This window comes from Epargyreus clarus, unplaced genomic scaffold, assembly GCF_041222505.1.
Source record: "Epargyreus clarus isolate Ecla_fem2 unplaced genomic scaffold, WU_Ecla_fem_2.2 ptg000026l, whole genome shotgun sequence".
Taxonomy (NCBI): domain Eukaryota; kingdom Metazoa; phylum Arthropoda; class Insecta; order Lepidoptera; family Hesperiidae; genus Epargyreus; species Epargyreus clarus.
In genome coordinates this window covers 14,205,715-14,219,148 of record NW_027332233.1, presented here as the reverse complement: position 1 = coordinate 14,219,148, position 13,434 = coordinate 14,205,715, and the positions used below count along the sequence as shown (strand labels likewise).

Here is a 13,434-nt window from a genome sequence, read left to right as displayed (position 1 = left end):
TTCAACTGTTTAGCTATTACGGTTTAATAGATTTAGTGGAAAAACGCCGAAAAACAGAGGTTTAAAAGCGACCCCATTTATTTTAATTTTGTGGCTATAGTGACCACCGTTATACATACTCTGTCAAATTTTTCAAGTGTCCATCTGTTGCGGTTCAATATCTTCCTGTAACAGGCAGACAAATCTACAGACAGCGGAGACTTAGAAAAAGGGTGCCGTTTTCATACGGATACTGAACCCTAAAACGTTAATCTAATAGCAATCAAGTATGCTTTTATATTAAACTTTGTGGTTATATTCACTGAATTACCAAAATTAAAGCTATTTTCGTTACCATAATCATAATAATGGATCTATTATTGTACCATTCTTGGTACCCAATGTTTAACTCAATGGTAATCGATAGGTAAGGTAAAGTCACCTATTTCCGCGGTATTTTCACCAAAACTAGAAAGAGCGTCAGATATTAAGCATTTACTACGGCTTAATAAGGAATTAGATAATTTTATCAGAAGCTTCATTATCTGTACTCTTGAAATAGACTCGACATTTTAGATTAAATATTGATTTAAATGTGTATTTAAAATAAATATGAACCAAGTCAGAAAACCCTAATTCCGATGTAAAAATCCTTATACCGATGTATTTGGCTCCTAATTCCGAGTATACAAAATAAGGGAGTGAAAGAGATAGAACGACTGCTACATGGTGTATAAAAATAAATGTTATTTATTGAATTTAGTTTAAATTTTTATTTTTTTTTTTTTTATTATTAAAAGAGTAGCTTTATCAAAAGTGTTCTTAGCTATGATTAAAGGGAAGCTGCCGAAATAAAACTTTTTTACAGTATAGTTTCTTGACTGGTTAATTTTACTAATGTAGGTATATCATGTATTTTTTAAACTGCAGTAGATTCGTGTATCTGCAATACAATTTTGGGCATTCTTCTTCGTGTACTTTATACTAGGGTTTATTATCGTACACCAGAAATAATAATAATATGGAATATCGTCATCAGGTTTATAGAATTATTTCGTTTTGAGTAATTTAATCAAATGAAAACGTCGTAAAATGTTCTAGTTCTTATTTAAATAGCTATTAAAATCGTATGACAATGTTAATTCTTCATTAATTAGGATTAAGTGAATTACTGATACAAACGATATATGTGTTCTTAAAAACCGATGAAAACTTTAAACACCCTGTATAGTATTTTGCGGCTATGCCGCGGATTAATGTGCCCATATAACCTAATTCCGATTTATATACATCGGAATAGCGTTTCATAACTAAAAATCACGTTTCCAAATTCCGATTATTAAATAATAACAGACTTTTACACAATTTAGAGGCAGAAAGATGCTTTATTGAAATATGTATATAATAATATACAATACTTATTCAATATTCCATTGATATCTGGATAAACTTCATTTTCTCTCCTTAGTTGTCCCATAGAAGAAATTAGGAAAGTACATAAATAGGTCATCTTTGATATTATATAATTAGGCAATGCAGTACAATGCTGTACCTCGGAAAATGATTTCGATATTAATTGAGTATTAAATTTATCAAATTCGAAGCAAGACGTGCTTATTCATAAAAACAACTACAAAAATTGAAATTAAATACAAGTCTATGAAATTGCTATTCCGTGGTATACCTCGGTTTTAGGGACAGCCCAAAATATTTGGCACCTAATGCCGCTGTATTTTTAAACTTATTTTTACTATTATCTGTTAAGAAATAAGCAAAATATTTAAATGTTATCGATTCCATATATAATCAATATAATGTTTTCATTGAAACACTATCCCACACATGCATATTTATTGAAAAAATCACTATTTGAGAAATCGTGACATTCACGTGCAAGAGGCCCAAAATGTATGAAGCATGCGTTTGATGGAGGCACTAATGCAAAACTATGCGATTATTTAAAAAACCATACACATAATACTATTACGGTAGCCATATGACGATAGAGAGATAAATTATCTATTAAATAACATACCTTTCAGTAAAAATGATTTTGTAAATAGTTTATAAAAGCCGTTTTTGTAAATACCACGGAATTTGGTGCCAATTTCAGAACCCCTCGGCATTGGGTGACTTTACCTTAGGTACTCGATTTTTTCACGACTTTTTTAAATTTGCGCATTTTTTTAAGATAAAAAATTCTTATGTATTTGCAAATGGCTATGGTTTACACATTTTTGTTAATATTTCAACAATAATGAAAACAATAAATTTATGCAATTAATCATAAATACATACCTATATATGTGTAATAATAATATTCTGGTACAATAGATGGTTTTGAAAGCTCGCAAAATTCTAAATTTCCAGAATTTATTTGCGGTGCATAAATAAAAAGCTCGTGAGAAACATCATATTTAGAAGTAGAATAATCTACGAATAACAGTCTGTATATTCAAAGATTGCAGTTTATGTGGACGAAGTCACTAAAAAACCTAATTAAAATATTAGTCTATGATAACAGAACAAATTGTTACGATTTAGCTCTAGTGTAACGGCGTGAAAACGGTCAATGTTTGTACTTTCGTCCTGTACAAACTCGGGCGGTTCGAGATTCTTGTGCAAACATCGTCTATTTTTATACTGTGGTTGGTTTGTGCACCTGTGATGTTTGCAAACATCAAAACTAACTGTTTTGTTCACACTATTCAGTATTGTCGTAACACTATAATTCTACATTACTATACCAACATCAATGTTTTTATTTATTTGAAATTTTTAAAATCGAATTGTTTCTTACGTTCTATATCTATAGTATTGTTTCTAAACCAATATTTTTGTTAACGAACCTGAAGCAAAATTAATATAGGATCGATTTATTATATACATTTTACCAAAATTAAATTTTCTTTAAATAAAAAGTAACCAATTGTTATTACAACGTTGTAGAGTATAAACGAGATAAGCAATATGGAAAAACCGTTCGATTTAGTTTTCGTGGGAGTAACCTTGATCTACCATCATGCATGCGATTATGAGGTCCAATTTGTAATCACAATTAAGTCCAGTTGACTAAATCTTTATCATAATACTAAATATGTTAAATCTACAACGACATTGAAAATGCGACATTTTAGAAAATCAGCTTCATCACATAGATTTTTTGTAATCAGCTAACTTGATCATATTAGCTAGCTTTTTGATAGCTTTGAACGAAATTGGGCTTCAAAGGCTTATTTTGGCTCTTTGGGACGTAAAATAGGATTTAACGGGGAACGTTTGGCTTTCCTGCTTTATTATTTATTTTATAGACCTTTTAACGCTTAACTTTTGTTAACACCGCCCGGTATAAGAGTTTATTTATGTTAGCTTTATAAAACAGTATAAAAGCTGGTACGATTACTTTGGTACCATAAACTTCTCAGGTATGAACTCCAAAAAATTAAAATAGAGAAAATATTTAATAAGTCACATAAATTACCAATAAGTAGAAAATAAAGTGATGTGTACCTGAATAAGTGTAATGTGATGGTAACATTCGGTTAAAATTTGTTTTCAAAAAGATCGTGTGTATTAAATTTTAAGTTCTATACACAATATTAAGTATCTATTATTTAACGAGTTTTTACTGATTTTATTAATAAGTACATAATTTTGAAAGTTAGAAGGAGCTGCTACGATGAAGATACGATTACGATACATGCATGATAGTACACATACATATCGCTAGTCTTATAAAAAATCTGAAATTAGTCATGATCTTTCATTGTGTGTATACCGTAGTCAACTTTATACTTAAATACCTTTTTTTTTGTTTACGAGGGCGAAACCTTCGAAAGGTATCCTATGCCGTGGAAGCGGCACGGCGTTATTTGGGATTCTTACCGCACTAAAACCCCCCCGGTGGCCGTCCTCGGTGCTGCGTAGAGGACTCCGGGAACGCAACCGGAGTCCTCTTAGCGCGTTGCCCCATCGGGCTCCGCCCAGGTGAGCGTGACGTTCGCCATACTGTCTGGTGGGCACGACGGTATGCGACCACACATACCGCCGTCCTTCCCGGGGCCACTGGCTGGGCGGTTCGAGCTCCCACTCTTGCCGCCCGCAACCCTGGAAGCCCCTTTTAGCCACCTCTCACGACAAGCAGGGGATACCGTAGCCCTATTCTGGCCCCGGAACTACAGGGACAAAATACTTAAATACCTAACATTTATTAAAGTTGAAGAAGTATTCTACCATAATTACAATATAACGTGGACTGCAAAGGGCAGAGCAATGAGCAGAAGGGAAATAGTACCTTCAATTAGTACAGGCACATTCGGTTTAATGAAAGCAGTTTAATTACGTCAATTAGCTCAAATTGTCGCCGTGCTTAAGTCATACGTTACTTAAGTACTTAGTTGATGACGACATTTCATTTGACGGCTAATCAAGAATTTAATTTGAGAAACAGGTAGATAAACAAGCAAATGCTGTAAAATTATTTGTATGTCAGTATGTTATGATTACTCGTATTGGTTAGGATTGAATTCCCGCAAGTTTTACTTTATAACGGATCATTTACTTTTGATTTCATATAATGTAATTAAAATAATAATATTATATATTATATATATATATATTTCACAAAGTTACAAGAACACTTTATCTTAATAACTAATACTTTTATGTGATTGACGTAGTAAATGAGCATTTCATCCATAGTATTAGGTCACTCTGCCTTTGCATATGTATAACCAATACTGTATGGAATAGGTCATCAACAACCCATTGCTGTCCCACTGCTGGGCACGGGTCTCCTTTCATATTGAGAAGGATTAGGCCATAGTCCACCCCGCTGGCCAAGTGCGTATTGGTAGACTTCACATACCTTTGACTTCTTTGTATAAATCTCTCAGGTATGCAGATTTCCTCACGATGTTTTCCTTCACCGTTTAGCAAGTGATAATTAACTTTTAATACGCACATTACTATGAACAATCAGAGGAGCGTGCCTGGGATTTGAACCTCGGACCCCTCGATCGAGAGGCCGAGTTTCTTAACCACTAGGCTATCACTGCTGTGTCTGGAATCTGCGGCTATGGAATAGGTATCTTATATTAAGACAATCACAGACGTGTTGCCACTTCTGAGGACATATTCCCCTCTAATTTAAGTTAGTCGGAATTCTCATCCTTCAACCGAAACTGAAAAGTAGAACTGAATCGCGTTAGAAATAGATGTGAGAGTATCACCTCCCCGGTTGAACCATACTGGCTCTATCAGGCATGAGTACCTGATTCGAGGAAAAATAATAAAACGCTGGCACTATATTTTTATTTTTGAGCCAATCAATCATGGATGAAATAGTGTATTGAAACAACAATATCACAATGGCTTTAACTATTTTCGGTGTCAACAATCGATCCTCTAGGGATTATCTTGTTACGGATTCGATCACGTAGAGGAATATCAAACGTAGTTTTCTGAGTGATTTCGAGATTACGCATAAATCTCGCAGTGAAATACAACGTTGCCGCGCCATATGTAATCACTGGCTATACACTTCGAATATTTCGATTTCAGTTCCCCAAATATAAGATATTTAGATCGTTTTTTAATACGTAACTAACCTTTTTTATTTGCTTACGAGGGGGAAACCTTGCAAAAGGTACTCGGTGTCGTGGGAGCGACGTAGGGTTATGTGGGATTCTTACCGCACTAAAACCCCCCCGGTGGCCGTCTTCGGCACTGCGTAGAGGGCTCCGGGATCTCCAAAGGAACGCAACTGGAGCCCGCTTAGCGCGTTGCCCCGTCGGGCTCCGCCCAAGTGAGCTTGGCGCTCGCCACACCGTCTGGTGCGTACGACGGTATGCGACCACACATACCGCCGTCCTTCCCGGGGCCGCTGGCTGGGCGGTTCGAGCTCTCACTCTTGCCACCCGCAACCCCGGAAGCCCCCTTTTAGTCGCCTCTTACGACAGGTAGGGGATACCGTAGCCCTATTCTGGTCCCGAAACTACAGGGACAATATATAACTAACCTAACCTAACGATAAGGCAGACGGGCTACCTGGTGGAAAGCAGTGACTGTCGCCTACTGTTTGCAACAACAGACGAGTCGTCAATGCATCGCCGGCTGTAAAGGAAGCTCTTTTTGTACCGTTCTTGACGAGCCCTATGTCATAGCGCTCAGTACCCTTACCATGAGTTTTTAAGTTTTGACAAATATGACTGTTTTGGTATTTGTTTACATATTTGACCATACATTACAACAAATACCAACACAGTCATATTTGTCAAAACGTAAAAACTCATGGTAAGGGTACAGGGAATACCTTAGTAGGAATTTCATTATATATGAGTCATTTACAATATAACTCAGTCTTGAAAATAATATTAATAAACTTTTTCATCTAATAGAAGTAGCAAAAGTCGACCTGATGTTAAATGGTCACTGCCACCCATGATCCACTTTTTTAATTATCATTGCTTTAAGATTCACCACTACTTCTGTGAGGAGAAATACTTAGGTGGAAAATTAGATAGAAGTATTTTAATGTAGAATCTATGGAAAGCAGTGGTTACTTACCATCAGGTGGACTGTATCGTTTTCTACCTTTTTATTATAAAAAATGTGTGACCGTCATACCAACTTTTAAATGTACTCGTTTAAAAATAATGGTGAATATTGTATCTACACGTAAGCATGTGGCTTTTGTAAGTTGTTATCTTTACACAAATAAACACGAATGAGTGTAATAACTTCAGCGCATCCCGTGAAACAGCCGGAAGGGATCGTTTGTAATGACGCCGCTTACAAAAAATGTTTTGTGTAAAATAACGGTGACATTGTTCTGAGTACTTTAACCCGTCTTATGTTAAATTAGCTGTATACTGACCGTTATAAAAATTGGAAAATTACGATTATACTGTTAGGTAATTATTAGGTATAAATAGTAAATTAGATTACGTAGATATTCGTCGATTTTAAAGATTGTTCTTTACAAAAAATGCACTTACAATAAAGTAATTAAGTAAAGATTTGAAAGATGGCACCACCGCCACACCAAATTCTATTTTGTAACAGCAGGTTTAATTTGAAGGGAGAGAAGCTTATTCCAAACATTTCAACTTAGTCCTTGGGGTAGCAAAGTATTTGTGGCTAATCTTAGGTAACACTCTATTTCAGATAGACTACGCGTACGTTTGTAAGTTTTATTCTCTAACTAGTTTTTGCCCGCGGCTTCGCCCGCGTTTAAAATACTCCTACTCCTACTAACATACATAAAAATGAAAATTCGTACCTTCATTGGAATGAAAGTGGCGCCATCTAGCGAAAATTGGTCTTACCAACTCTGAAACCTTTGCTAAAGATCATCACTTGATCAAATGCATAATTTACGATTCAATCCTTATCCTAATATCGATTAAAATAATCGACTTTTTGGTCTAAAACATCGATTCTCCGATTAATCGATCTTAGATCTCCATCACTAGTTCCCGTGCGATTTCCGGGATAAAAACTATCATATGTCCTTTGGTATTTGTTTACATATTTGCCCATACATTACAACAAATACCAAAACAGTCATATTTATCAAAACGTAAAAACTCATGGTAAGGGTACAGGGAATACCTCAGTAGGAATTTCATAATATATGAGTCATTTATAATATAACTCAGTCTTAAAAATAGTAGTAGTAATCTTTTTCATCTAATAGAAGTAGCAAAAGTCGACCTGATGTTAAATGGTCACTGCCACCCATGATCAACTTTTTTATTATCACTGCTTTAAGATTCACCACTACTTGGCCTGATATATACTAATAATATTTACTACTACTTCTGTGGCTAACCTTAGGTAGGAATATCTAATCCTATCTGGGGTTGATTACAGATGTCCATGGGCGGCAGTAGCCACTTACCATGGTGGAGGTAGACTGCATGCTCGTCTGCTACTCCTACTACTACTATATAATAATATAAAAAAATACTTCTGTGAGGAGTAATACTTAGGTGGAAAATTAGATAGAAGTATTTTAATGTAGAATCTATGGAAAGCAGTGGTTACTTACCATCAGGTGGACTGTATCGTTTTCTACCTCTTTATTATAAAAAATGTGTGACCGTCATACCAACTTTTAAATGTACTCGTTTAAAAATAATGGTGAATATTGTATCTACACGTAAGCATGTGGCTTTTGTAAGTTGTTATCTTTACACAAATAAACACGAATGAGTGTAATAACTTCAGCGCATCCCGTGAAACAGCCGGAAGGGATCGTTTGTAATGACGCCGCTTACAAAAAATGTTTTGTGTAAAATAACGGTGACATTGTTCTAAGCATTGTTACCCGTATTAAGTGTTAAATTAGCTGTATACTGACCGTTATAACTTGGAAAATTACAATTATTTTGTTAGGTAATTATAATAATAGGAAATTAGAGTACGTAGTTACTTGTCAAATTTTAGAGATTGTTCTTTACAAACAATGATTGCACTTACAATAAAATAATTAAAGTATAGTTCTGAAAGGTCGTAGAGCTCTTGCTCTCGTGGTTCGACGCCTGAGTCGAGGAAGCACCACCGCCACACCTAATTCTATTTTGTAACAGCAGGTTTAATTTGAAGGGAGAGAAGCTTATTCGAAACATTTCAACTTAGTCCTTGGGGTAGCAAAGTATTTGTGGCTAATCTTAGGTACAACTCTATTTCAGATAGACGCGTACGTTTGTGAGTTTTATTCTCTAACTAGTTTTTGCCCGCGGCTTCGCCCGCATTTAAAAGAAAATAATATGACATACTCGTACTAACATACATAAAAATGAAAATTCGTACCTTCATTGGAATGAAAGTGGCGCCATCTGGCGAAAATTGGTCTTACGAACTCTGAAACCTTCGTGGGCTCATGGACAAAACTTTGCTAAAAATCATCACTTGATCAAATGCATAATTTACGTTTCAATGCTTCCCTTCAATCTTTATTCTAATATCGATTAAAATAATCGACTTTTTGGTCCAAAAGATCGATTCTCCGATTAATCGATCTTAGATCGTTCCCGTTCTCACTTCATCACTAGTTCCCGTGCGATTTCCGGGATAAAAACTATCATATGTCCTTTCTCGGGTCTCAGACTGTCTTTGTACAAAATTTCATAAAATTTTCGTGTCACAATTTTAGTTACCGTACTCCTCCGAAACGACTTTACCGATTTTCTCTAAAATGTATTATACATATACATTATACATTCAGTAGGTCTGAGAATCGCCTAATAGCTATTTTTTATACTCCTAAGTGATAAGGGTTGTTCACCCTTAACATTTTTTTATTTATATGGCAACACAACGATCGCCGGGTCAGCTAGTTAACTATGAAATTTTACAACGCAAGCAACAAGTTAGTTCCGCTCCGTTCAGCAACAATCTGTCATGTCATTAAATAGAATGGCTACATTTTTCCAGTTTACGTTAAATCTTATAAAAGCGGCTACACACGACCCTAAAATCACTGGCGATATCGCGATAGTGAAATCGGGACTGAATCGGCGATAAAATTGTCTCTACTCTACACACGTCCTTGCCTGTCAGTACGTAACCGACCGTGCTACAGACTGCTCGTTTTTCCGAAATGCAGCCGACGCTCTCAAAACAGCAGAAAATAGGAATTGTCTTGGCACTTACTACGGTGCCACCTAACCAGAGACGAAAAAGGAGGATCTGGGTTAAAAACTGGTTAATGAAACGCCATGAATTGAGCCACATGAATGTCATGAGACATTTAGAAGCAGATGATTTCAGAAACTTTTTAAGAATGGATATTGAGTGTTTTGAAGAGCTCCTCAATATGGTGACACCATTTATACAGAAACAGGATACCGTAATGCGAGAATCCATAAGTCCGAGAGAACGACTTACAGTTACTTTACGTTTCCTAGCAACTGGACAAAGCTATGAAGATTTGAAATTCAGTGCCATAATATCGCCGCAACTTATGTCAACAATGATTCCAGAGACATGTTGTGCTATCTATAATTGTTTGAAACACTTTATTAAGGTAAGTAGACTTAATTCTTATAGAATAATTAAAACATCCATTTAAAAGTTTTATTTTATTTATTTATATTAAGCAAAAACATACAAGGTATTTAATACTATTTATTTTATTTTTTATTAAAGATCAAAAAGTCCTTCATGTCTGAGCCAGTTCCTCTTTGAACTGTTGTGTCACTTGTACAGTTTGGAAATTCAGTGGTAAGATCTATGTCGGTCGACGATGAATGTGTCGCGTTGGTTGGATTTACGTATTCAGAAGAAGGTTGTTCAAATGTATATTGTGGGATAGACTGTAGAAATGGTTGTACAGTGGAGTTATACTCTGGAGATGCTTGAGGGAATTGTGACATCATATGATGTTGGGGTGGTTGAGGAGAAGGTTGTACCGTATGCTGTGGAGGTGTTTGAGGGGATTGTGGTATAATAAATTGTGTAGATGATTGAGGGGACGGGTGTATCGCATATTGTGGAGATGGTTGAGGAGACGGTTGTGCCAGATATTGTTGACATGGCTGCGGTGATGAATTTGTCACCGAAGAGCCAGAGGAATAATGATAGTAGCGATGTGGAATGCGAGGATGTAATACTGTGTGTTGTGGAGATAAAGTGATACTAGATTCGTCTGTCAATTTGCCAAGTTTTCCGTAAAATAGGGAATCATTGATAATTTTTTGGGCAATCACTTGTTGATGGGTACTCAGGTTTTTTAATTGAACGCCTATTGACTTTCCTATTATCTCCCAATCATCATCTTGTCGAGTCATCAGTGTCTGAGCAGCATCCAGCAGTTTTTCTTGTTTACTTTGTATGGACATTTTCTGCTTCCTGGGCTGTGAACTTTTTCCAGAGTCCGCGGGCCCCTCTTTATCATATATTTCTGTATTTATAATTTGTGTCGATGATGTCGATGCTGATATATCTGGTGACGTAACGTTCCCTTTACTTTCTGTTTCAGATGCCTGCAACGCAAAGTGAATGGAAAGATAATGCTAAAATGTTTGAAGACAAGTGGCAATTCGATCACTGTGTTGGTGCAATAGATGGGAAACATATATCCATAGAAAAGCCACCGAGGAGTGGCACGTTATTCTATAACTATAAAGGCTTTTTTAGTACAGTTCTGTTCGCCGTAGTAAATGCAAATTATGAGTTTATGTATATACATACTGGCATTAACGGAAGCGTCTCTGATGGCGGTGTCATAACTCATACATCACTGTATAATAAATTAATGACAGATAAGTTACATCTACCACCATCGTGTACGTTACAGGGCACAAATATTTCAGTGCCCTACACGTTTTTGGGAGACTCAGCATTCGGCATTAATAGACACATTATGAAGCCATACCCATTTAAGAACATAACTCACGAGAAAAGGATTTTCAACTACAGATTATCACGAGCAAGGAGAGTAGTTGAAAACGCGTTTGGAATTTTAGCAGCACGTTTTAGGATATTTCGTCAAAGAATAAGTGTGCACATTGATAATGTCGACAAAATTGTGCTCGCTTGTTGTGCCTTACATAATTATTTAAGAACAAAGTCAAAAAATTATATCACAAAAACATGTGTCGATGCTGAAAATATCAATGATTCTACTTTTCGTTATGGTGACTGGCGGGAAGAAACCACAGGACTTGTATCTCTAGCGCAAATCAGTGAAAAAGAGCGCAATAATGAAGGCAACAACGTGCGAAATAAATTTACAACTTATTTCAATGGACACGGCAGAGTTTCTTTTCAGGAGGATATGTTGAGAGTAGTTCCTACATAAATTTAGTGTGTATGTGTATCTGACAAATAAAACATTAGTTTATAAATTGCATATATTTTTTTCTTACCTCATCCAAAGTATCCGTTCCAGGTCGGCATGGCTCCGTCGTCCCCTCTAGGAATTGGAAGAGGGGGTAATACCATAAGGCTGGTACATAGATGTCATTGGACCCCGATCCTGTTTGCTTGGAAGCATTCACCTGAAACACGTGAATTGAGATGTGCCAAAAAGCGTGAGCTTAAAGTAGGTAGCTCTATTTAAGAGCGTATAACCCTCTTTTGGCGGGAAAATGAGAAAAAGACAAATATCTCGTGATTGAGAAGGAATTTTAGCAAAGTGCTCTATTCATCGACTGGGTAATTGTATTTACATTGTTTTAATACATTTTACAAAGTTTTATAATATTAAATGAAGCAACAAAACGAAAAAAAAAGCAATTTTTCATTTCCTTCTCAATCACGAGATATTTGTCTTTTTCTCATTTTCCCGCCAAAAGAGGGTTATAGGCTCATAATATTCTACATGATCTTACCTTCTTCAGCTCTCTTCCATACGTAGTACGCATATTCTCAAGTTTTTTCTTGAAGTCAGCCAGCGACGTATCTCTGCCGATCTCTTCATTAAAAATTTGCACTAGCATTTTGAATGCCTCCTGTCTCATGTCGCGGTTGAAATAGTCTTTTTGTTTTTTGTCCCACAAATATGGTAAATCTTTAAATAAATCAATGACTTTTGTCCACGCTTCTCGCTCATTTTCCTTCGCCATATTTTCGAAATAAAAAATAGTAGCCGTAAGCATGTCGTAACGCCCGCGGCGACAATAGTAACCGCAAGCACGTCGTATCGCTGCAGCGCTCGAGCGCAGACTGCGCAAAAATCAGTCCTGATTTCGCTACACACGTCCTGACAACGCTCCCTGAGCCGATAATCGTCCCTGAATCGTGAGCTCGCCCGTAGCGATTTAGGGACGAAAAAAATCGGGTACGATTTGCCTACACACTAGGCGATTTATGATACGATCTAGGGTCCTCCCCACCACTGTCGCGATATTGCTAGTGATTTTAGGGTCGTGTGTAGCCGCTTTAAGCCAATTTAGGAAAACAAACTATCTCTCGTGTGTTGATACGTAGCAAAAGTGCTACGCCGTAGGCTAATAGGCTTCTTGTTTTTTGCAGTGGAAGTAAGGCATTGTACACAACCCGCCGGGCCTGAAACAAATGGAGCAATTTAGTTCTTAACCAACGTACTATCTCTTGGATTGTATTGTTGTTTGTTTCTTAAATCTTAAAGTTACATATTTTGTGCGAAATACATATGTGAATACATTAAGATTATTATGAGTTTTAATTAAAACTGCTCAGAAATAAATATTTGAATCACATTTGGGTACCTAACGCATAATATACTTTAATAGAAGTAATTAATTCATTAGTAGGAACAAAGAGTAATATCGATAATAAAGTCGATATCTATAAGAAATTTTAAAATAAAACAAAATTATACATATTAGTGAAACGTGTCTTTTTAATTTTTTCTATACGTTACTTACAAATATTGAAGCTTTATTATTAAAAATTATTAAGAAAATTAAGTATTTTATTATTATAGTAACAATTTATTACAATTGATTTATTACCTTATTCATT

General features: G+C 35.9%; 2 protein-coding genes across 2 annotated transcripts in view; one reads left to right on the top strand and one right to left on the bottom strand.

Annotated features, from left to right (window-relative positions):
- The window catches only part of Nos (Nitric oxide synthase), a 124,697-nt gene that overhangs the window by 27,405 nt on the left and 83,858 nt on the right, over positions 1 to 13,434 (top strand). The gene's annotated exons all lie outside the window — the stretch shown is intronic.
- On the bottom strand, positions 10,053 to 12,878 carry LOC140753258 (uncharacterized). The gene is made up of 3 exons (XM_073087738.1): positions 12,321 to 12,878; positions 11,856 to 11,987; positions 10,053 to 10,970 (listed from the first exon to the last, which is right to left on the bottom strand). Exons 1-3 carry the CDS (start codon positions 12,585 to 12,587, stop codon positions 10,119 to 10,121), a joined length of 1,251 nt encoding a protein of 416 aa, XP_072943839.1. The 5' UTR covers positions 12,588 to 12,878; the 3' UTR covers positions 10,053 to 10,118.